A 23,136-nucleotide genomic window follows, 5' to 3' on the forward strand; every position below is an offset into this window, starting at 1 on the left:
CCAATTGAGGACTGTCCCCACGACCCCAGACAGGATGTGATGCGACAGGGTCACACATCTCCAACTCCAGGCGTTTATTGAGCATGGCCACACACTACGCCACTCATGTCACACCCAAGTCCCGCCCCCGAAACCGAAAACTCAACTCCGCATTCAGAGGTTTGAAAAAATACATAATGGCCGCCAGGGAGCCTATGACTTTCATAGTCCTTGGGGCAGGACTTCTGGGTCATCTAGTAAGTCCCATGATTTGGGCAGGTCGGTCACCGGCGCCGCGGGGATCGAGACCTCGAGCGACCACGGTCCTCACGATGGCGGTGTGCGCGCTTCCGGTCCCGCCCACCGCCGTCCTCTTCCTCGTGGGGGCGTCGCCGCTCACTGCCATCACGGCTTCTAGACTGTCCTGAACTGCCCCCAAAGTCACGGGAATGCCAGGACGGGCGGGACTCAAGGCCACATCTTTCCCGGTCACTACAGGAAGTGGGCATGGCTTTGAGCTTGGCAGATGAACTTTCGGTCTCATTGCTAGCACTTACTGTCGCCATCTTGGCCACACCACTTCCTGTTTCGGGGCCGCCACTTCCTGTCGTCACATTTTCCGTCCACGTCTTTGCAATTGGGTCCCTCCCTGGGCCACCTGTCCCTCTGGCACCATTTCCTGTCTTTGCATCACTTCCTGTCGGCAGGACACCACTTTCTGTTTGTTTGTCCGCACCTCTTGGGTCCCCAGTACCACCTCCTGTGGCTGGGACCCCACTTCCTGTCTTTATTTTCTCATTTTCTCTGTCAATGTGGCCATTTCCCGAGGTAGCCATATCACTTCCTGTCTTCATATTCTCCCTTCCATCTCCCCTGATTTCACTTCCTGTCATTGTCTGGCTTTGTCCTGCCTCCCCATGGCCACCCCCCACAGCCATCTTGCTGTTCCCAGCCCCCACAACGTCACTTCCTGTCCCGGCCCCGCCCACTAGCCGCCCCAAGCCAGGCCCCCGGGCTAGCAGCAGGGCGAGGAGGCGATGGCGGAGCTCACGCTCCCGACGTTGCAGTCCCAGTGCCCGCCGCTTCTCCTCTTCCACTCGGCGTAGCTCTGCCTCCCTCTGACGCCGAATCTCTGCCTCCTGCTGGCGCCGAAGCTCTTCCTCCTTTGCGTGGCGACGTCGTTCCTCGCTCTGCTCACGCTGGCGGCGTCTGGCGGCCTGTGGGGAGCAGGGTTGTGAGCCTAAGCTCCACCCACTGGGTAACTTCCTGTGAGCCAAGGATTCCAGAAAAGACTAAGGCAAGCACACACTTCCTGTTGGTCACTTGAGGCCCTGCCCACCCATGCCCATACCACCTCTGACTGAGGCAACACTGTAATTCTGCTCTCCTCTGACTCTGCCCACCCATAAGGCCTGCTTACTTCAGCGCGGGCAAGCAGGGCAGCAATGAGCCGCACAGACTGCAGGTTGCGCTGGGCGAGCAGTAGCCGACGGGGCTCTAAACCTTCCTCCTCCTCGCGCCCCAACACCGGCTGGGGCTCTGCCTCCTCCTCCTCCTCCTCCTCTCGACGTCGGCCTCGTCTCCTCCGTGCTCGTTGCCGTGCCTCTCTGCGCCGAAGCTTCTCCTCCCGACGCCGTGCCCGTTGTTGCTGCTCTGCCTCCCGCTGCTTCCTGGTGGTTGGGGGTGGGTGGGTGATGTCACTGGGCGTGACATCGTGTGATGTAATCGGGTTGGTGTCACTGGATATGACATCATTCAAGCAACGTCATCAAATGATTTCATCCCAGGCTGAAGGTGATGTGATAGGGGGCGACATCATAGGAATTGACATCATCTAATGACTTTGCCCCAGACAGGAAATGAGTGTGGGATAAACAAGTGAGGTTTGCAACTACTGAATGAGTGACAGGTGGGAGGGACCAGGAGTGTAACAAAGAGAAAGTGAGGGGTGGTGATGTCACTCTGTCATTCATATGGGTGACATTCTTATTAACACATTTAACATGAGATCGTACCATGATATATGATATTGCATCCTAGTGACATCACCCCTTGATGTCATATGGTATGATGTCATACAACACAATGTCATTTGGGATGATGTCACCTGAATGATATTGGCCAGCAATACCATTCAGCATGACCTCATACAAGACCTGATGATGTCACACAGCATGATGTCATCAGAGTAAGCTCATCAGGGAGATGTCATTATCAACAATGTCACGTGAGTGATATAATCCAAATGATTTCCCAGTGACATCATCCCATCGATCCACCCACCAGTCACCCTGCCTCAGACTGGCTCACCGCTGGCCTGCCCGCCGCCGCGCCTCATCCTCACGCTCCTTCCGCTTCTGCTCTTCACGCCGCTGCTCAAGTTCCTGTAGTTTCTGCCGCTCCAGCTGCCGGCGTCTGATCGAAGCCTCGCTCAGGTGCTGTGTGGCATCTGATGTCACCTGCAGGGGAAGGAGCACAGTGGGGAGTGAAGAGGACGTGGGGTAACATCACAATGCCGCCCTGTGATGTCATGTGGGTGACCTTTGATCTCCGCGACGCCACCCCGCCCCCTTTGACCCCTGTGACATCATTGAAACTCATCATGATGTCATGGACCCCGCCCCTCATCTCAGGCACTGCACTCTACCCGAGGAACCACCCACCTCTCCACATGCAAGCGCCAAGGAGTTCCATGTGCCATTTACATCTGGTGCCCCGCCCCTACTCTGTCAGTAATAGCTTAGTCTCCGCCCACAAGATGTCAATCCACTCCAGGTCCCGCCAAACCCCTCACCTTGATGCCGCAGGCCACAGCTTTGCCGTCGGTGCCCCTAAACATGAGCTTAGCACCACGCAGGGCAGCCATGGCACGGGCGTAGGCATCACGCTCTCGGTACTGAACGTAGGCCTCGAAGCGGAGCCGCCCGCCCCCGCCCCCGCCATGGCTGCCGTCCTCACCAAGGTAAGGGTCCAGCATGGGAATGTCCACATGGCGGATCTCACCAAACGCCCCGAAAGCCTGGCGCAGGAGAGCCTCGCTGGGCCTCTCTGCTGAGGCAATGCCACCAGGGGAAGAAATGCCTCCAGCCTCATCCCCGCCACTGCCCCCACGGGGCGCAAACCAGCGGCAGGGTAGGCCCTGAAGGTGGATGGTGTCATGAGGGTGGGCGGGGTCATCCGTGGGCGGGGGCGTGGCCTCAGCGGCGCTTACACGCAGGCCATGGGGGAGGCCGCTGAGCATCATAGTCTTGCCGTCCAGGCCAGCGAGCGCGGGACGCACAAGCGCCCGGTTCTCGACCTCGCCCTCAAAGCGCACGACCTCTGGGCCGCCCCGGGCCAGGCGCAGTGATGACAGCGGCGCTCGTGCCCCCTGTGCCATCGCCCGCAGTCCCTCCATCACCTCCCAGTTTGACACTGCGCGACTTGGCGCACGCGGGGGCGGGGACGTCGAGGAAGGCGAAGGGGGCGGAGCTGGGGGCGGAGGGGGCAGCGACACCGAGATTGTCACCCGCGCGATTGGCTTCAGGTACAGGCCCAGCGCCGGGCACAGGGGCACCGCCTCCGAGGGGTCGTGCACGATGGTGGCTGAGGACATGGCCAGCAAGTCTGGGGGAGCGGGGATGGTGCAGTGATATCAGTATGTAGTGATGCTCATGGTGACGTCACAACATCTGAAACACGCACACAAGGTCATGACATCAGAGAACCTTATGATGAGAACACAGCTAAGGCTATGCTCACCTGACTCCAAGGAACCAAACCCCGCCCCTCCTCTCAAATAAAGCCACGCCTCTGCCCCAGGTTCCGCCCCAGTCCTACATTTCTCCTGCTAGGGCCCCATCCCATTTTCTAGCCGGAAAACTCCGCGGAAGCAGCACAAACAGGTCAGACCCAGTCTACGCGAGCCCGGAGCGTTCTCCGCTCACCTCCTCTAAGCTCCACCCCTGTGCTCCGCAGCGGCCTCGTCACTCTGCCCCGTTACCCTTCGTAGCCATTCCCGGGGCTCCCGTGACGCACCTTAGCTTCCGGTGCCCAGACTCTAGTCCTCGCCACCGTCTAAGGCCTTTTGGTAAAGTCCCCGCAGGCGTTTCGTTCACGGCCGCTGACAACTGATTTTCGCAGTTTAAATGGCCACTTCCGGTCCCGGTCACCTCTGATCCGGGATACGGGAAACAGGGATCACCAGCAGAACCAGCGGCACTCAGCGCGCACGCGCAGCTTTTTGCTCTCGCTCCCAGTCACAGGAGGTTGCGGCTCCTTGGTCAACAGGGCGATAATCCTATGACCAAGGGGCTCACCGGTGACGTCAAATACGATCGACTCCCTCCCGTTTCCTCCGTGGCGACAACGTCTGTCAGCCGCTTTCAACCGCTCTCCTGTAGCGGGAAAGCGGAGGAGCACAAAGGGAACTTCCGGTACCGCTCACCTCTGACCCCAGCCTCAAGAAACAGCAACAGCAGCAGGGCGCGCATGCGTAGAAGCTCTTCCGCCTCCCAGTTTCCTTTTGCGCTTAGGCTCCGTGACAGTGGCCTGCGGGGTCAGCACTGGTGACCCCTTCGTCGCCTTCGCTCGAATGTCACAACAAAGCAACTAGGCTCAGCAAAGAGCAGACTCTGTCCGCTATGCGTGAGGTCATAAACTATGCGACTCGTAGTCAGCGAGCGCGGCCCGCGTAGCGCGGCGGGCAATCCCGTGATTCCTAGCGTATTCATGTGTGTGACGTCCGCCCTGGCGCGACCCCCGTGGCAGTGACCGTGCTTCCGGGTCGTCCTTTCCCGGTTTTGACGGAGGCGACAGGGGGCGGGACTTCCCGAATTGATTCCCAGGGCTCTGCGTGGTTCTAGGGCAAGTTCCGGCTCAGATTTTCTTTAAACGGACTCGAAAAGGGGCGGGACTTCCGCCCATCATACTGATTTTTACTTTTATCTAATACCGCATACGCCCTCTTGGCTGCGCTTTTCCTAAATTTCGCATGCCAAGAGGGAGGGGCGGGGCCTGGGCGAATTCCGGAAATTGCGCAAAAAAAGCCACCATTCACGGAACACGAAGGGTGGTGCCTGGGCTGCGGAGTCCCCCAGTAATATCGGTCAGGTCTGGTAACCCCGCGCGACTCTGGCCGCCATGGCACTGAAGCCGCTCGCCCCGCTCCTGCGCGGTTACCACGTGGTCCTGGCGAGCGCTTCGCCAAGGCGGAGGGAGATCCTCGACCTGGCGGTGCGCTTTCCGTTTGCCGGGTCACTGACAGGGAGGGAACCGGAAGTTGGTGGGCGGAACCGGGAATCCCTAAAAATGAGAGTGTGACGTGACCACACCCCACAGGGCGTGGTTTTCGACGTCATCCCCTCGCACTTCTCCGAGGTCCCGCCCCCGGAGCACATGCTCCGCCCTCAGGACTTGGTGATTGCAAATGCCAAAGGGAAAGCCTTGGACGTCGGAATGCGCCTAAGCCAGGTGGGGGAGGCCCCAGTAGAAAGTAGACGGGGGATTTTATGTTGTGGGGCGGAGATTCTGGGCCCAGGGCTTGGTTTCAGCCTTAGCAGGAGGGCCTTCTGGTTTGATGGCGTAGCTTTCAGTTTGGGGTTGTTGCCTGTTGTTGTGGGCGTGGGTTTACGACCTGGGGCGGGGTTTCTATTAGGGGTGGGGCTCCCGGTTTTGGGGCGTGGTCTCATCCTTAGGGGTGAAGCCTGCAGATTGAAATTCTAGTTTGGGACAGAGATTCCAGTTTAGGTCAGAGTTAAGGGCTAGGGGGTGTGCCCTGTTTTCTGATTCTGATTTGGGGCGTGGTGTGAGCGTTTTGGGGAGGATCCACAGAGTTGGGTCCTGGATTTCTGTTTAGTTACTGACTCTCCAGGTCAGTGTGGGATTTCATGGTCAATGTGCGTGGCCTTTAGGTTGAAGGGTATGGGTCTGTTTTAAATGGGGTTTTCATAAGTGGTCGGAAACTCGACGTCAGGGGCGTGGTTCAGGGATTGCAGGCAGAGTCTGCGGTTGGAAGGCATGGCTGTCATGTCAGGAAGAGGTTTAACAATTAGTGGGCGTGACCTTCAGGTTGAGGCAGTGGCTTCTTGTCCTGAGAATAACTTTAAGGTAGGAGAGTGTTTAGAGTGCTGGGGCTTAGCTTATGCATAAGAGGCGGGTTTGGGATTCAGGGCAAGGATCGTGGGCGGGGCTTCTGGTCTGGGACTGGGCTTGCGTGCTAGGGCTGGGGTTTTGGTGTTGGGGTCAGAGCTCCTTGAATCGGCAATGACTTCCAGGTCAAGGTAGGGTGTCTGTCTTTTAGGGCCAACTTGTGGCTTGTGGGCATGGTTTGTTAGGGGCGGGGCCGCCATAGGAGAGGCAGTTTTGTTTTGTTTTGTTTTGTTTTGTTTGGAGCTGGGGACCGAACCCAGGGCCTTGCGCTTCCTAGGCAAGCGCTCTACCGCTGAGCTAAATCCCCAACCCCTGTTTTGTTTTTTTTAAATGAAGGCGGGGTTTCAGACTGTTCCGTGTTAGGGGTGGGGCTCCTGGTCAGGTGGAGGAGTTTCCTGGTAAGAGGCATAGATTTGAGGCCAGGGGAGTGGATTCTGATTGTGGGCGTGGCTTCACCTTAAGGCCCTGGCCTTCCCTTTCCTGGCTCTGCCCACCTCTTCCTGCTTGGTAGGCAAAGCCTCCCATTTTGGGGTTGGATTTTCCCTGTCAGGGGCGGGGTTTGCTCGCCCATCACTCAACCATGGCCCTGCCCACCAACCCCAGGCTGACCCGGAGACCCAGCACCTCATCATTGGAGCTGACACCATTGTGGTGAGAACCTGGGGGCGGAGGCGCTGCGTGCAGTAGGGGGTCACAGAGGGCAAGGGGGTGGGTGGGTAATCTCAACCCCTCCCTGACACCCTGGGCCACTCCCGCATTCTGGCTGCCTAATGCACAGGGCAACCCTGCCTCCCCAAACCCTAACCCTTCCCCCCCCCCCAGGCCATGGAGGGGCAGATCATGGGGAAGCCCTGCGACCGTGAAGATGCACTCCGGATGTTAACCAGGTGGGCGGGGCCTCCCTGGGGTGCGTGGCCAAACCCTGACTCCAGGCACTGACCCTACACCTACTGGGCCCCACCCCCAGGCTGAACGGTCGTGAGCACAGTGTCATCACCGGTGTCGCCATCATCCTTACAGGTGGAGCAGGTGACCCCAGGGTATTCGTGGGGTTTCTGGGGATCCCAGTGATGTTGTCCGGGTCCTGGGGTCATGACGTCTGTTGGGGTGACCTGTGAACACCCTGCCACAGGCACCCGCGACACAGAGGTGGTGGTGGTCTTCCACGAGGAGACGCTGGTGACATTCTCGAAGCTGTCGGATGAGCTTGTGCAGGAGCATGTGGAGGGCGGGGAGCCCTGGTGAGCCACACCCCGACTCCGCCCATAATCTCCACCAGTCCTCTGACCTTTGACCTCAGCTTCTAAAACTTGACCCCTGACATGACCTCTGCCACCCCCCTCGCTTCCAGGGACAAGGCGGGCGGCTACGGGCTGCAGGCGCGGGGCGGAGCGATAATGGCAGAGGCCGTGCGGGGTGACCCCCTCAACGCAGCGGGGCTCCCTCTCAACCGGCTCTGCCGCGAGCTGGGGCGCCGGCTGCTGCCTTTGGGACCAGGACAGGAAGTGGAGTCACAGACATGAAGTTATGTCATCACAGCCAAGGTGACAGGAAGTAATGTTACAAACAGGACCCCTGTGTGACCACCCCCACTCCCGACCCAACCCCCGCCCGGGTCATGGTGTAATAAAGGCCGATAAGGTGGACAGAGTTTCTCAGAGTGGCAAGGGGTCGGTTTATTGGGGTCCGTGCTGGAGGCAGGGCTCAGTTGTCTGTCAACAGCGTCACCTCGCAGTCCTCAGGTGCCTCGACCCATGTAACCTGCAAGGCAGACAGGTCATACTTACCCGTCAGTCACTCAGCCTGGACCATGCCCCTTTCCAGGTCACATCCCCTCCCTAGGCCCCACTCCTTCACCATCTCTGGCCCAGGTGGGACTCTCATCCTTGGGATGGGTGGGAACAGACGGCTCAGCAGCAACTTCCTGTGGACAGAACGGGTGTGGGGACATGCCAGTCATGTTGACATCTGCACAAATTTGTTACTTTGCATGAATTTAATGTCATTTGCATGAATTGGTATAATATGTGGGGGGCAGGCCAAGGTCCCGCCTACCAAGCCATCACTCAATGGGGAAACTGTCAATCACAATGGGGGAAATGACATCACGGTGCTGATTTGCATACAGACTTGCATGCAAACCGGCCAGGTCCCACCTCCCCTGGCATCCATCTTCACTGCAGCTGTCACCCACAATCTTAAGATGATGTCATATGGCGAATTTGCGTGCATTTGTATAAAACATTCAATTTCCAAATTTGCACAGAAAGGAACAAATCTGCATGACTTACATAGAGTTGCTTAAATTTGTGTGGATTTGTGGGTTGTCAGGTAGGATAATGTATGTCGCTGTCAGAAGCGTAGGATGATGCCATATTGATCTGAGTAAATGTGCATGAGATTTGCATAAACTTGACAGCCTTAGTGTGGGTTTATAGAATTTCAAGTGGGACAGTATGTGCAGTTGTCAATCTCAACTGTGCTATGGGGCCTCATTTGGATAGATTTGCATGAAAGGCAAAGATTTGGCAAATTTTCACGAATCTGCATATATTTTCACAATGTTGGTGAGAATTTGCATGTATTTGCTGTTGGGCTGACGTCATAGAGCATATTTTCATAAAGACGTCTAAAAATTTGCCTGAGATTAGTGGAGATCTGCATGAATTTCCACAAAGCTCTCACGGTTGGTTTGGATTTGCATGCAGCCAGGCTCTGCCTCCCAAGCATCAGAGAACCTGTATCTCAGGTTGTCAGTCTGATGATATCATTTGAAGTCATTTGCATAGATTTACATAAATCTGTCCAATTATGTTGACTCTGAATGTTTTGTGAATTGGACAGCCTTGGTGTAAATTTGCATATATTTGCATGAGTCTGCCCCTCCTCCTGAGCCAACAGTCACAATGGGATGATGATGCCAAATCCAAATTTTTGCCAAAGGCCAAATTTGCATAAAATTGCACAAGTCCACATAAATTTGGAAGAATCTGTCAAATTCTGTGTATTTGCCAAAATTTACATGCAGGCACCCAGGCACCGCCTCCCAGCCATACTGAAATACTGAAATGTTTCCACCTGTCAATCATACTGTGATGATGTCATAGGACTTACAAATGTGTGCATATTAAAAGATGCATAAATGTGTATAAATCTGCATGAGATTAGTGCAAATCTGCATAAATTTCCACAACGGTGCCCAGGTTGGCTTGGATTTGCATGAACTACATGCGGCCAGGTTCCACCTCCCAAGGCTGATAACATCATTTGTGTTCATTTGCATAAATTTTCATAAATTTATCCAATTAACAAAGCTACTGGACTGTAAGTGAAGCTGTGTGAATTGGGACAGAGTAAACGTGGATTTGCATAAATTTACATGCAGGAATCCAGGCCCTGCCCCACAGCTCTCACTTGATGTCAGAGTAGTACACTTGCAAATATGTGTGTTAAAATATTTATAAATCTAGATAAATCTGCATAAGATCAGCGCAGATCTGCATTAATTTTTACCAATCTCATGGCCTTGGCATAGATTTGCCTAAATTTGCATGTGCCTGGACTCTGCCTTCCCAGGCATCAGAAATATTTCAGCTGTCATTCACAGCTGGGGGTTGACGTCATACCACAGACCTGCATACATTTGCATAAATTTTACAAATTTCCATGAGTTTGTACCAAACCAGAGACACTCTTGGAATGTGATTTTGACTTCAACCCTCACCCACAGGGGCAGGAAGTGAAGAGGCAAGGAGTAGAGCTTCCCACCCCCCCCAGACCCGCCCCCTGGGTGCAACATTATCACCTCCAGCACAGCAGCAGCACAGCCATCACTATGACCACGGCGCCCGCGCCCGCCCCCGCCAGGAGCAGCGATGTCATCGGGGTTGCCAGTGTCGCTGTGGGGCCACAGTCTGCACGGGGACAGGAAGTTGAGGGTGGATTCCCACCCTGGAAGCCCTGACTGGACGGTGGTTGGGCGGGGTTTGTCTGACATAAGAAATGACGTCACAGTAGGAAAACAGAGTTGATGCCATTGGGGAAACCAGGAAGTGTCATTGCCAGGGACAGGAAATGAGGGCGGAAGATCTCAGGGGCCATATTGGGAGTGGGACTACAGTGAGGTTGGTGCAAGGCCTTGCCAACCAGGATGTGAGGACACTGGGTAAACCAAGCTGGTTGGGGGTGAAAACAGAAACATTGCTGGGACAGGAAGCGAATTGAGAGCCAGCAAGTGATGTCACAAGAGACAGAAAGTGAGGCACAAAACAGGAAGTGACGTCCTTCAGAGAGGCGGTGAGTTTGGAAATAGGAAGTGATGTCATCTAGCAGAGAGGTAGTGGCTCTGGGCAGGAGGTGGGGCCTCACCCAGGCTCCAGGCCTTGCTCCAGTCGCTCTCCACGCCCGAGTCCCGGGCTGTGGCCTTGACACGCACAGAAACTGCGTCCAGGGTCGGGACCTTGAAGTCCCTCTCGTATACCTGGAGATGGCCAGAAGCGACATCAGCGGGTGTGGTCAGACCCCGATGCCCCACCCCCACCCGGCCCTGCCTCACACCTGACTTACCTTCTCAAACTTTGGCTCTGTCTGTGAACTCTGGGGGGGGGGGGTATCAGGGGAGCAGGGCATCAGCAATCAGGCACACCTTGGGAGGTCCTGTCCCTCCCCCCAAGTCCTGTTCCATACCCACCTGGTTGATCTGCAGAGTGAACAGGAAGGCGGTCTGGAACCGGCTCTGAGGCGCCCACCTCACATGGGCCCCCGTGCTTTCGCATTCAGCTGTCAGCACAGGCGGGGCCAGGACCTCTGTCGGGAGGGGGCAGGGCAGGGATGGGCGCGCAGTGGGGCCACATTCTGCACTCCATGGTGTAGAGTCGGCCTGCCCTGCCCCGTACCCACTGACCTGCCCGGTGTCTATGTTGCAGGTATTCAACGGTTCCCACCATACCCCATCCCACCCACCCCGCATTGTGCGCACTATAGGCTCACCCACGGCAGCCATGTCGATATCTGCGTCGGTACAAGACACGGGCGCATGGACCCCATGGGCGCCACCACTGCCGTTCACCGTCACTGTGATGAGGGAGGCCAGGGTCCCAGCCTCACCCACCACACAGCCCACGCGCGACCCTTGGGCGTCAATCTCGTACCTCGGGCACTCACGGTCGTGGTCTGGGCTGTGCCTGTGGAGGTTGGGAGGGGGCAGAATGTGGGGATGAAGGGGCATGGGACGTGAAGTCAGTGAGTCCCAACCACACAGGAAGTGACCCCACCCACAAGATAACGACAACATCCACACAGGAAGTAACAACATTCACAGGGAAGTGACATCATAACTCCATCCCATACTGAAAGTAACACTACCAAGTCCCAAACACACAAGAAGTGATACCACTCACAAAGGAAATGATGGAAATTAGTCCCGCCCATACAGGAAATGATGTTGCTAGGCAAAGTCCTGGCCTCAGAGAGACAGGAAGCAACCCCAAGTCACAAAGGAAGTAACCCCAACGTCACAGGTAGCCCTCACAGGAAGTGACCTGATAAAGAAAGGAAGTGACATAATCCACTCAAAAGTGACATGGCCCAGACAGGAAGTGACATCACCCACACAGGTAGTGACCCATCCCACATACAGGAAGTGTTGTCACCCACAAAGGAAGTGACCTTGCCCACGCAGGACGTGACAACACCAAAACAGGAACTGACCCTGTACACAAAGGAAGCGATCCCCTCCTGATCCCGCCCCTGACATCCCTACACGCACCTTGCATCTCGCAGGAACATTCTGTATCGCACATCCCGCGTTGCCCCAGGGCCCCGACCCCAGCGGCAACTCAGCCAATCCACGTCGTGCACCCAGCAGTGCAGGTTGCGGGCGGCAGCCGCCCTGTTGGGGTCTTTGTGGGGCCAGGGGCCGGAAAAGACACAGAGGTCAGAGATCATGCATGGAGTTAGGGGGTAAAATTCGGCGTCAGAGGTCAGATGTGGTGCATGGTAGTCGGGGTCACTTGAGTCAGGGGAGGGGCCTCACCACGGGGCTGGAAGCGCAGGTGGGCCGCATCCTTTTCTCGCCCCTCGGGGAAGACAGTGAAGTTGGTTACGTGGCAGTGGGAAAGGGCAGGGAAGGAGCAGGAATGACCTGCAGGGTCCGCCTGGGGGCGACAGGAAGTGGCCAGGGGTTGACTGACAGCAACTGCTCCACCCACCCTGGCCCCGCCCACCCTGGCCCCGCCCCACCCACTCACCCGCACAGGGTCCCGCCCCTCCTTTCTGCACAGGAACCTGGGACCCAAGGCCCCGCCCTCTGCCCTGGTCCCGCCCCCGCCCCACTCCCAGGTCAGCCTGCGCTGGGCGGGGTCGATGCTTAGGTTCCTGATGGGCGGTGCCAGAGGTGGGGCCTCCATATGGACTCCTGTGGGGGAGTGGGGGTAAGGAGGAAAGGATGAGGTCACCGCTAAACAAAGAGTGTGGCTGGTGGGATGTGCTTGGATGGAACTGAAGGCCTGGATGGGCCAAGCTAGGATTTGACCTCAGATTTTGCTACTTCCTGTTTCGTCCCTACTTTCTGTCCATGCCCCGCCCCCTTCTTACTGAGGCCACGCCCCTGAGCTCACGTCCAGGGTTTTCTCATCACTTCCTTTCCTGAGTCCACCGACTCCGCCCACCCCGCCCCAGCCCCGCCTACTCCGGTCCACGCCTACCCCGTTCTGACATCGCCTCGAACATCGTAACCGACAGCAGCAGCCACACTCCGGCAGCCATGATGGCCGTGGGAACCGGATCCGAACGTATCTGTCCAGGGGTGGTGGTCAGAGTCAGCCTCACCCTGGGCCTGGAGGGTCCGAGGGGAAGAGGCGGGGTCTCAGCGCTCGGACACGCCCTGGATCCCGGCCACGCCCCTGTGAGGGTCACTTCAGGTTTGGGGGCAGAACTTACTGTTATCTTCCGTTCCTGCTCTCAGTGTTCCCTGAGACACAGAGTGACCACCGCCTGACCCCGGACCCCAAATCCACGCACGGACCTCGCTCGCTCTCTGCCGACCCCAGCAGAGTCCACAGAGCTCAAAGCCCAGGTCTAGCCGCGACCCTGTGACTCCGCAGGCCCCGCCCCAAGTGGCCGCATCCAGTGTTGAGCAATTATCCGTGGCTGTCGCCTGGTCAGGGAGGGCGGGGCCTGCGTAGTCTCTTGGGTAGTGGGGGATTTGCGGGTCGCCCAGGCCACGCCCCCCGGCCGCGCCCTGGGGTCCGGAAACGAGAAACCTGCACCGCGGCATCCATGTTGTGGGTGTGGCCGAGCGCAGGATACGCCTGGGTTGCGATCATGATGTGGTCGCCGCCCTGGAGCTCGGGTCGCTGAGGCAGTGGGATGGTGCGGAGCACCGGTAGTTGGGGTATGGTGAGGAAGTAGGGGGCGGGACTTCCTGACACAGCGGTGATTGACAGCCCTGGAGAAGGGCGATCACAGCACAGTGCAGGTACAAGACTGCAGGTTCAGGGCAAGTACAGGGCTGCAGGTGCAGTTCTGGAGGTAAAGGGCTGAAGGTGCAGGGTTGCAGATATAGAGCTGCAGATACAGGCCTGCAGATGGAGGGTTGTAAGTGCAGTGCAAGTTCGAGGGTCGCAGGTGCAGAGCTGCAGGTACAGGGCTGCAGGTACAAGGCTGCAGGTGCAGGTCTACAGATAAAAGGCTGAAGGTTCAGGGTTGCAGATATAGGGCTGCAGATACAGGCCTGCAGTTGGAGGGCTGTAAGTGCAGTGCAAGTACAAGGGTCGCAGGTGCAGGGCTGCAAGTACAGATCAGCAGGTATAGGGCTGCATGTACAGAGCAGTTGCAGGGTTGCAGGTGCAAGACTGTAGGTACATACAAGCAGGTTCAGGGTTGCAGGTGCAGGGAAGCAGGTACAGAGCAAGCAAATACAGGGCTGCAGGTATAGGGCTGTAGGTGCCTTGCTAGGACAGGGCTGGAGGTATAGTTCTGTAGGTACAGGACATCAGGTGCAGGGATGCAAGTACAAAGCATCAGGTACAGGGCTGCAGGTGCAGAGCAAGTGCAGGGTTGCAGATACAGAGGAGCAGGTGCAGGGCTTCAGGTGCAGGGCTGCAGTACAGGGCAAATACAGGGCTTCAGGTTCAGGGCAAGTATAGGCCTGCAGGTGCAGGGCAGCAGGTACAAGGCTGCAGGTACAGGGCTGCAGGTGCAAGGCAAATACAGGGCTGCAGGGGCAGGACATGTACAGAGCAGCAGGTGCATGGCTGTAGGTTCATAGCTGCAGGTACAGGGCTGTAGGTGTAGGGCTACAAGTGCATGGCTGCAGTTATAGGGCTGCAGGTACAGTGCTGCAGGTAAAGAGAATCATGTACAGGGCTGCAGATGCAGGGCAAGTACAGGGCTGCAGGGGCAGGGCAGCAGGTGCAGGGCAAGACATAGCTGCAGGTGCAAGGCAGGTACAGGCCTGCAGGTGCAGGGCTGCAAGTACAGGGCTGAAAATTCAGGGTTGCAGGTGCATGGCAGCAGGCTCAGGACTGCAGGTACAGAGCAGGAGGTACAGGGCTGCACGTACAGAGATGCAGGTGTAGAGCAGCACGTAAAGGGATTCAGGTGCAGGGCTGTAGGTGAAGGGCAGCAGGTGCAGGGCATCAAATACAAGGCTGCAGGTGCCAGGCAGGTGCAGTTCTGCAGTTGCAGGGCTGCAAGTGCAGTACAGCAGGCACAGGGCAAGTACAGGTGCAGGGTAGCAGGTACAAAGCCTGCAGATGCAGGCAACAGGTACAGGCTGCAGGTACAGGACAAATTGCAGGGGCTGCAGGTGGCTCAGGGCTGCAGTACAAACAGTAGAAGGTATGGGGCTGCAGGTGGGGCTACAGGTGCAGGTCAAGTGCAGGGCTCAGGTTCAGGCCTGCAGGTGCAGGGCAACAGGCTCAGGCTGCGGTGCAGGCAGGGGCAAGGCTGTGGGTACAGAGATGCAGGTGTGGAGCAACACGTACAAGGATTCAGGTGCAGGGTAGGTGCAGTTCTACAAGTGCAGGACAACTACAGGGCTATAGGTGCAGGAAAATAATTCTGAATATAATAGACACAAAATGATTCAGAAAAAATTTGAAGAATTTTTTAGAAAATTATCCTGACATAATAAAGACAGAAAATATCGAAGGAAAACAATAAAGATTTAAAAAAATCATATTGATAATATAAAAGACACAGAAAATATTTCTTAAAAAATTTGAATATTTTTTTTTGAAAATCATCCTGAAATATCAAAGACTAAGAAAATACTTAAGAAAAAATTGACAATTTTTTGGAAAAATCATCCTGAAAATATAAAAGACAAAATATTTCAGGAAAAAATTGAAAACGTTTTTGGAAAATAATCTTCAAAATACTAGATGCACAGAAAATATTTAAGGAGAAAATAAAGATTATTGGAAAATCATTCTGAATATAAAAGGAAGAAAATATTTCAGAAAAAATTTGAAGATTTTTGGGAAATCATCCTGAAAATATAAAAGACAAAATATATCAGAAAAAATTTGAAGATATATTTGGAAAATGATGGTCAATATATTAAAGACTCAGAAAATATTTCTGGAAATAAATAATGATTTCTTTTGGAAAATAATCTTGAAAATATAAAAGACACTGAAATATTTCAGAAAAAAATTGAAGATATTTTTGGAAAATAATACTTAAAATATTAAAGGTACAGGAAATATTTAAGGATAAATTGACAATTTTTGGAATAATCATTCTGAAATTATAAAAGACACAGGAAATATTTCAGAAAAAATTTGAAAACTTTTGGAAAATAATTCAGAAAATATAATAAACAGAAAATGTTTCAGAAAAAATTTGAAGACTATTTAGAAAATCATCCTGAAATATCAAAAACAGAAAATATTGAAGGAAAAAACTGAAGATTAAAAAAATCATCCTGAAAATATAAACGATACAGAAAATGTTTCAGAAGAAACTTGAAGATTTTTTTTTTTAGAAAGTCATTCTGAAATATTAAAGACAAAATATTGAAGGAAAAAGATGACGATTTTTGGAAAAAAGTCATCTTGAAAATATAAAAGGGACAAATTTTTTTAGAAAAAATTTGAAGATTTTTTGGAAAATCATACTGAAATATTAAAGACAAAATATTTAAGGAGAAATTGACGACTTTTTTTGGAAAATCATCCTGAAAATAAAAAAGACATATAAAATATTTCAGAAAAAATTGGAGAATTTTTCTGAAAATAATGCTCAAAATATTGAAGACAGAAAATATTTAAGGAAAAATTGAGGATTTTTTGGTAAAATCATCCTGAAAATATAAAAGACACCAAAAATATTTCAGAAAAAAAATTGAAGACTTTTTGGAAAGTCACCATAAAAAGAAAGACACAGGAAATGTTTCAAAAAATTTGAAGATTTTTCAGAAAATTATTCTGAAAATATAAAAGTTACAGAAAGAATTTAAGAGTTTTGAAAATCACCCTGAAAATACAAGAGAAACTGAAAATATTTCAGAAAAAATTTGAAGATTGGTTAGAAGGTCACCCTGAAAATATAAATGACACAGAAAATATTTCTGAAGAAATTTGAAGATTTTTTTTGGAAAAATCCCCCTGAAAATATAAACTACACACAAATATTTCAGTATAATTTGAAGATGTATTAGAAATAATCCTGAAAATATAAAAGATGCAGTAAATATTTCAGAAAAAAATTAAAGGGTTTTATAAAATTATTCTACAAATACAAAAGATACAGAAATATTTCAGAAGCAATTTGAGATTTTTGGAAAATCATCCTGAAAATATAAAAGACACAAATATTTCAGAAAAAAATTCAAAGATTTTTAGAAAATAATTCTCAGGAAGATTAAAGACACAGGAAATATTTATGGAATTATTGATGATTTTTGTAAAATAATTTTTTTAAAAAGATAAAAGATACAGACTGTATTTCAGAAAAATTTGAAGATTTTTTTCTAAAATAATCCTCTAAATATTAGAGACAATATTTTAGAAAACATTAGAATTTTTTTTGGAAAATAATACTGTAAATATTAAAGACATATTATTTGCAAATATTTAAGGACAAAAATGACGATATTTTAAAAATCATCTTGAAAATAAAAAAAGACAAAAAAATATTTCAAAAAAAATTTTGAAGATTTTTTTAGAAAATCAACCTGAGAATGTTTAAGACACAGAAAATATTTCAGCAAAAAATTAGAAGCTTTTTTGGAAAATATTTTTCAAAATATTTAGACATAGAAAATGTTTAAGGAAAATAATTGAAGTTTTTTAGTAACATCATTCTGAAAATGTAAAAGACACAGAAAACATTTAAGAAATAATTTGAAGATTTTTAGGAAAGTATTTCTCAAAATATTGAAGAAGAAGCAAATATTTAAGGAAATAATTGAAGACTTTTTTTGGAAAATAATCCTCAAAATATTAAAGATACAGAAATTAAGGAAAAAATGACAATTTTGGGGGAAATCATTCTCAAAATATGAGACAAAATATTTCAAAAATTGATTCTTTTGAAAATAATCTTTAAAATATTAAAAACACTGAAAATATTTTGGAAAGTTGACGATTTTGGAAAATCATCCTGAAAATGTAAAAACACAGAAAATAATTAAGAAAAATTGAAGATATTTTTGCAAATAGCTAAGATATTAAGAACAAAAAAATATTTTAGGAAAAAAAAAATGACAATTTTGGAAAATCATCCTGAAAATATAAAAGATACAGTAAAATATTTCAGAAAAAATTTGAAGATTTTTTTTTTTTGGAAAATAATCTTCAAAATAGTAAACACAGGAAATATTTAAGGAAACAAATGACGATTTTGGAAAAATTATCCTGAATACATAAAAAACAAAAAGAAAATACTTCAGAAGAAATTTGAAGATTTTTTTTTTGGACAATCATCCTCAAAACATAAAACACAAAGAATATATTTATGAAAAAAAATCGAAGATAGTTTGGGAAAATAATGCTCAAAGAATTTAAAAGACACAGAAAATATTTCCAGAATAAGTTGAAGATTTTTGGAAAAAATCGTTCTGAAAATATAAAATACACAGAAAACATTTAAGAAAATTTGGAGAACTTTTGAAAATAATCTTGAAATATTGAAGATAAAGGAAGTATTTAAGAAAATAGTCGAAGATTTTTTGGTAAAAATGATTCTAAAAATATAAAAACAAACAAAATATTTCAGAAAAAGTTGAAGATTTTCTTGAATATATCCCTAAAAATATTAAAGACACTAAAATATCTCCAGAATATGAATTTTTGGAAAATCGTCCTGAAAATATAAAAGACATAGAAAATAATTCAGAAAAATTTGAAGATTTTTGGAAAATCATGCACAAAACTATAAAACACACAAATATTTCAGAAAATAATTTTGGAGATTTTTTTTTGGAAATTTATGCTCAATATTATAGACAAAAGAAAAATAGTTAAGGAAAAAAGTGTTGACATTTATGAAAAGAATCCTGAAAATATAAGAGACAAAAGCAAGAATTGCAGAAAAATTTGAAGATTTTAAAAAACAAATAATTCTGAAAATATTTAAGGAAAAATTGACAATTTTTGAAAATAATACTGAAAATATAAAAGCACTAAAATACTTCAGAAGAATTTCCATTTTTTTTTTAAATAATCCTCAAAATATTAAAAGACACAAAATATTTAGGAAAATAGTGGAAGTTTTCTTAAAAAAAGCATTCTCAAAATATAAAGACACAGAATGTAAGAAAAATTGCTTGAGTTTTGGAAAAATCATCCATTAAAAAGACAAAAATAATTCTAAGAAAAAAATTGAAATTTTTGGGAAAATAATGGTCATAAATTAAAAAGATACAGAATATATTTAAAGAATATTGACTATTTTTTGGAAAAAAATCTGAAAAATATAAAAATACAGAAAAATATTTCAGAAAAAAACATTGAAGATTTTTTTTGGAAAATAATTCAAAAATATTAGAGATGCAGAAAATATAAAAAAGGAAAAATGTCCATTTGTGGACTCATCCTGAAGTTATAAGAGACAGAAAATATTTAAAAAAATATTTGAAGATGTTTTTTTGGAAAATAGTGCTCAAAATTTTAGAGAAAAATATTTAAGAAATAATTGAAGATTTTTTAAAAATAATCTTAAAATGATAAAAGAAACAAAATATTTTTTAAAATTAAATTTTTTTCAGAAAATATTAAAGAGAAAATATTTAAGAAAAATAAAATCATATTATTGAAAATCATCCTGAAAATATACAAGAACCAGAAAATATTTCCAGAAAAATTTGAAGATTTGTTTGAAATAATCTTGAAAATATTAAAAGACACAGAAAATATTTTAAAAATATTTTGTAGTTTTTATGGTAATAATTCTCAAAATATTGAAGACAGAAAATATTTATGGAATAATTGATGTTCTTTATTAAAAAATCATCCTGAAAATATTAAAAAAGATTATGTATTTAATAAAAATTTTCAAAGATTTTTTTTCCCAGAAAATAATACTCAAAATATTAAAACAGAAAATATTTTTAGGAAATATTGACTACTTTTTGAAAAAATAATCCTGAAAATATTAAAGACACAGAAAATATTTATGGAAGAATTGATGATTTTTGGTAAAATAACCTTGAAAAGTTAAAAGACACAGAAAGTATTTCAGGAAAAATTTGAAGATTTTTAAAAAAAAATAATCCCCAAAATATTGAGGACAGAAAGTATTTTAGAAAACATTAGAATATTTGTTTTTGGAAAATAATCCTCAAAATATTAAAGACATAGTAAAAATGACAATTTTTAGAAAAAAATCTTCTTGAAAGTATAAAATTCACAGAAAATATTTCAGAAAGAATCTGAAGATATTTTTAGAAAATAATTGTCAAATTATTAAAGAAACATAAAATATTTAAGGAGAAAATGAAATATTTTTTGAAAAATCATCCTGAAAAAACAGGACACAAAAAGTATTTAAGAAAATAATTGAAGTTTTTTTTGGTAAAATGATTCTAAAAATACAAAAAAAAAAAAAAAAAAAAAAAAAGACTATTTAAGAAAAAAATCCTCAAATCAAAGACATAAAATTTTAAGGAAAAAAATGACGATTTTTTGGAAAAAAATCCTATAAATATAAATGACATAGAAAATACAACAGGAAATATTTGAAGTTTTTTAGAAAATATTGAAGTCACAGAAAATATTTAAGGAAAAACTTGACGATTGTTTTGAAAATAATACTGATAATATAAAAGACAGAAAATATTTTAAAAAAATTGAAACTTTTTTAAAGAAAATAGTTCACAAATAATAAAGAAACAGAAAATATTTAAGGACAAAAATTGACCATATTTTGGAAAAATCATGGTGAAAACATTAAAGAAACAGAAAATAGTTCATAAAAAATTTGAAGTTATTTTGGAAAATCATCCTGAATACATGAAAGACAGAAAATATTTAAGGAAAATAATTGAACTTTTTAAATCATTGTGAAAACTTAAAGGACAAAGACATTTTTCAAGAAAATTCTTTGAATTTTTTTGGAAGTAATCCTCAAAATATTAAAGACAGAGAAAATATTGAAGAAAAAAATGTAGATTCCCTTTTGGGAAAATATCCTGAAAATATAAAAATCATAGAAAATATTTCAGAAAAATTCGAGATTTTTCAGGAAAATAATCATGAAAATATAAAAGACACAGAAAATATTTCAGAAAAAAATTGAAAATTCGTTTGGAAAATAATCCTCAAAATATTTAAGGAACAGATAATATTGAGGGAAGAAAATGACAGTTTTTTGGAAAGTCATCCTTTAAACATTAAAAACATAGAAAATATTTAAGAGAAAATTCAAAGAATTTTTTTGGAAAATAATCTTCAAAATATTAAAGTAAAAAAATATTTAAGGAAAATAAGTGATGCTTTTTGGTAAAATCATTCTAAAAGTACAAAAGACACAGAAAATATTTAAAGAAAAATTTTAAGATACTTTTTGGAAAATAATCCTCAAATTTAAGACGCAGAATATTAAGAAAAAATTGACAATTAAAAAAACCCTGAAACTATGAAAGACTCAGAAAACAAATCAGAAAATATTTGAAGATTTTTTTAGAAAATACTCCTAAAATATTGAAGACACTGAATATATTTAAGAAAAAAAAATTGATGATTTTTTTGAAAAATAATCCTGAAAATATAGAAGACAGAAAATATTTTTAAAAAAATAATTTTTTTAAAGAAAATAGTCCCCAAATATTAAAAAAACATGAACTACTTCAGGACAAAAATTGACCATTTTGGAAAAATCATCCTGAAAACGTTAAAGAAATAGGAAATATTTTAGAAAAAATGGATGATTTTTGGGAAATCACCCAAAAAATATAAAAGATAAGAAAATAAGAAAAAATTTGAAGGTTTTTGGGGAAAATAATCCTCAAAATATTAAAACACAGAAAATGTTTCAGGTATAAAATTTACTATTTTTAGTAAAATTATTCAAAAATATAAAAAGGCATAAAAAAATATATCAGAAAAAGTTTGATGATATTTTGAAAATAATTCTCAAAATATTAAAAATATAAAAACTATTAAAAAAATATATCAGAAAAAAAATTTAACAGGTTTTTCAGAAACTAATCTCATAATATTAGGAGCAGAGACAATATTTAGCCGAAATAAGGCTGAGAGGATTTTTCAGAAAATAATCTCAAATATTAAAAAGACAGAAAATATTTATGGAAAAATGATGATCTTATATGAAAATCATCCTAAAAAATAGAGAAGACATAGAAAATATTTAAGGAAAAAATTATGATTTTTTGGAGAAAATCACCTAAAATACCTTACACAGAAAACATTTCAGAAAAAAGTTCAATATTTTCAGGGAAGTAATCCTGAATACATAATAGACAAAGAAAATATTAAGGAAAATTGGCGATTTTTTGGGGAAATCATCAGTAAATATAATAGACATAAAAATTTCAGAAAAAATTGAAAGGTATTTTTTTGGAAAATGTATCAAAATATTAAAAAGCTAATGAAAATGTTTTGAAAAAAATATGAAGATTTTTTTGAAAATCATCCTGAAAATATAAAATACAGAAAAAATTTAAAGATCTTCTTCAAAAATAATTCTCAAAATGTTAAGGACACAAAAAGTTTCAGAAAAAATTTTGAAGATTTTTTTTTTTTTCTAAGCTGGGGACCGAACCCAGGGCCTTGCACTTGCTAGGCAAGCACTCTACCTCTGAGCTAAATACCCAACCCCAGATTTTTTTTTTTTTTTGAAAATAATCACCAAACTTTAAGTCACATAAAATATTAAAGGAAATAATTGATAATATTTTGAAAACATAATCCTGAAATATAAAAGACAGAAAATGTTCATAAAAAAGAAAAAATATTTTTGTAAATAATCCCAAAATATTAAAGACACAGAAAATATTTCAGAAAAAAATTCAAAATTTTGTGGAAACAATCCTAAAAATATTGAAGTATTTCAGAAAAGTTTGATGAGTTTTTTTTGGAAAATAATCCTCACAATATTAAAAATAACAAAAATGTTTAAGGAAAAGATTGACAATTTCTGGGAAAATTATCCTAAAATATTAAAGACACAGAGATGGTACAGAAAAATGAAAAATTATTTGAAATAATATTCTCAAATATTAAAGAGACAAAAATATTTAAGGAAAAAGGGAACGAAGTTTTGAAAATCATCCTGAAAGTATAAAAACAGCAAATTTTGAGAAAAAAAATTCAACGTTTTTTTCAAGAAAATAATTCTGAATATATAAATGACAAAATATATTCAGGAAAAATATATTGATGTTTAAAATCATCCTCAAAATATAATGAACACAGAAAATATTTCAGAAAAAAATGAAGATTCTTTTCGTAAAATAATCCATAAAATTTAAAGACACAGAAAATATTTAAGGAAGACATAAGTAATATTTTTGGGAAATCATACTGAACAATAAAACACACAAAAAATTTCAGAAAACAA

The 23,136-nt window shown here is 44.7% G+C and overlaps 3 protein-coding genes across 6 annotated transcripts; 1 reads left to right on the top strand and 2 right to left on the bottom strand.

The window, feature by feature from the left end:
• Positions 1–50: 50 nt before the first annotated feature.
• Akap17a (A-kinase anchoring protein 17A) lies at positions 51–4,787 on the bottom strand. 4 transcript variants are annotated; one of them, XM_032887210.1, is made up of 5 exons: positions 3,997–4,787; positions 2,774–3,585; positions 2,290–2,438; positions 1,400–1,649; positions 51–1,196 (listed from the first exon to the last, which is right to left on the bottom strand). In XM_032887210.1, the coding sequence occupies exons 2-5, from the start codon at positions 3,572–3,574 to the stop codon at positions 264–266; spliced, it is 2,133 nt and encodes a 710-aa protein (XP_032743101.1). In that variant the 5' UTR covers positions 3,575–3,585; positions 3,997–4,787; the 3' UTR covers positions 51–263. The 4 variants fall into 4 exon arrangements, with proteins under 4 accessions (XP_032743101.1, XP_032743098.1, XP_032743100.1 ...); XM_032887207.1 differs by having other exon boundaries at positions 2,774–3,650; XM_032887209.1 differs by having other exon boundaries at positions 2,774–3,650; positions 3,906–4,787.
• A 204-nt stretch (positions 4,788–4,991) lies between these two features.
• Positions 4,992–7,763, top strand: LOC116885899 (probable bifunctional dTTP/UTP pyrophosphatase/methyltransferase protein). The gene is made up of 7 exons (XM_032887218.1): positions 4,992–5,193; positions 5,299–5,430; positions 6,712–6,759; positions 6,931–6,995; positions 7,076–7,137; positions 7,241–7,349; positions 7,460–7,763. The coding sequence occupies exons 1-7, from the start codon at positions 5,101–5,103 to the stop codon at positions 7,629–7,631; spliced, it is 681 nt and encodes a 226-aa protein (XP_032743109.1). The 5' UTR covers positions 4,992–5,100; the 3' UTR covers positions 7,632–7,763.
• Positions 7,760–13,225, bottom strand: Il3ra (interleukin 3 receptor subunit alpha). The gene is made up of 12 exons (XM_032887216.1): positions 13,048–13,225; positions 12,813–12,943; positions 12,357–12,523; positions 12,143–12,263; positions 11,876–12,008; positions 11,098–11,291; positions 10,799–10,914; positions 10,675–10,704; positions 10,477–10,588; positions 9,914–10,022; positions 7,966–8,032; positions 7,760–7,869 (listed from the first exon to the last, which is right to left on the bottom strand). The coding sequence occupies exons 2-12, from the start codon at positions 12,871–12,873 to the stop codon at positions 7,813–7,815; spliced, it is 1,167 nt and encodes a 388-aa protein (XP_032743107.1). The 5' UTR covers positions 12,874–12,943; positions 13,048–13,225; the 3' UTR covers positions 7,760–7,812.
• Between the last annotated feature and the right edge of the window lie 9,911 nt (positions 13,226–23,136).

The sequence above is a fragment of the Rattus rattus genome, chromosome 16, assembly GCF_011064425.1.
Source record: "Rattus rattus isolate New Zealand chromosome 16, Rrattus_CSIRO_v1, whole genome shotgun sequence".
In the NCBI taxonomy this organism is placed as follows: Eukaryota; Metazoa; Chordata; class Mammalia; order Rodentia; family Muridae; genus Rattus; species Rattus rattus.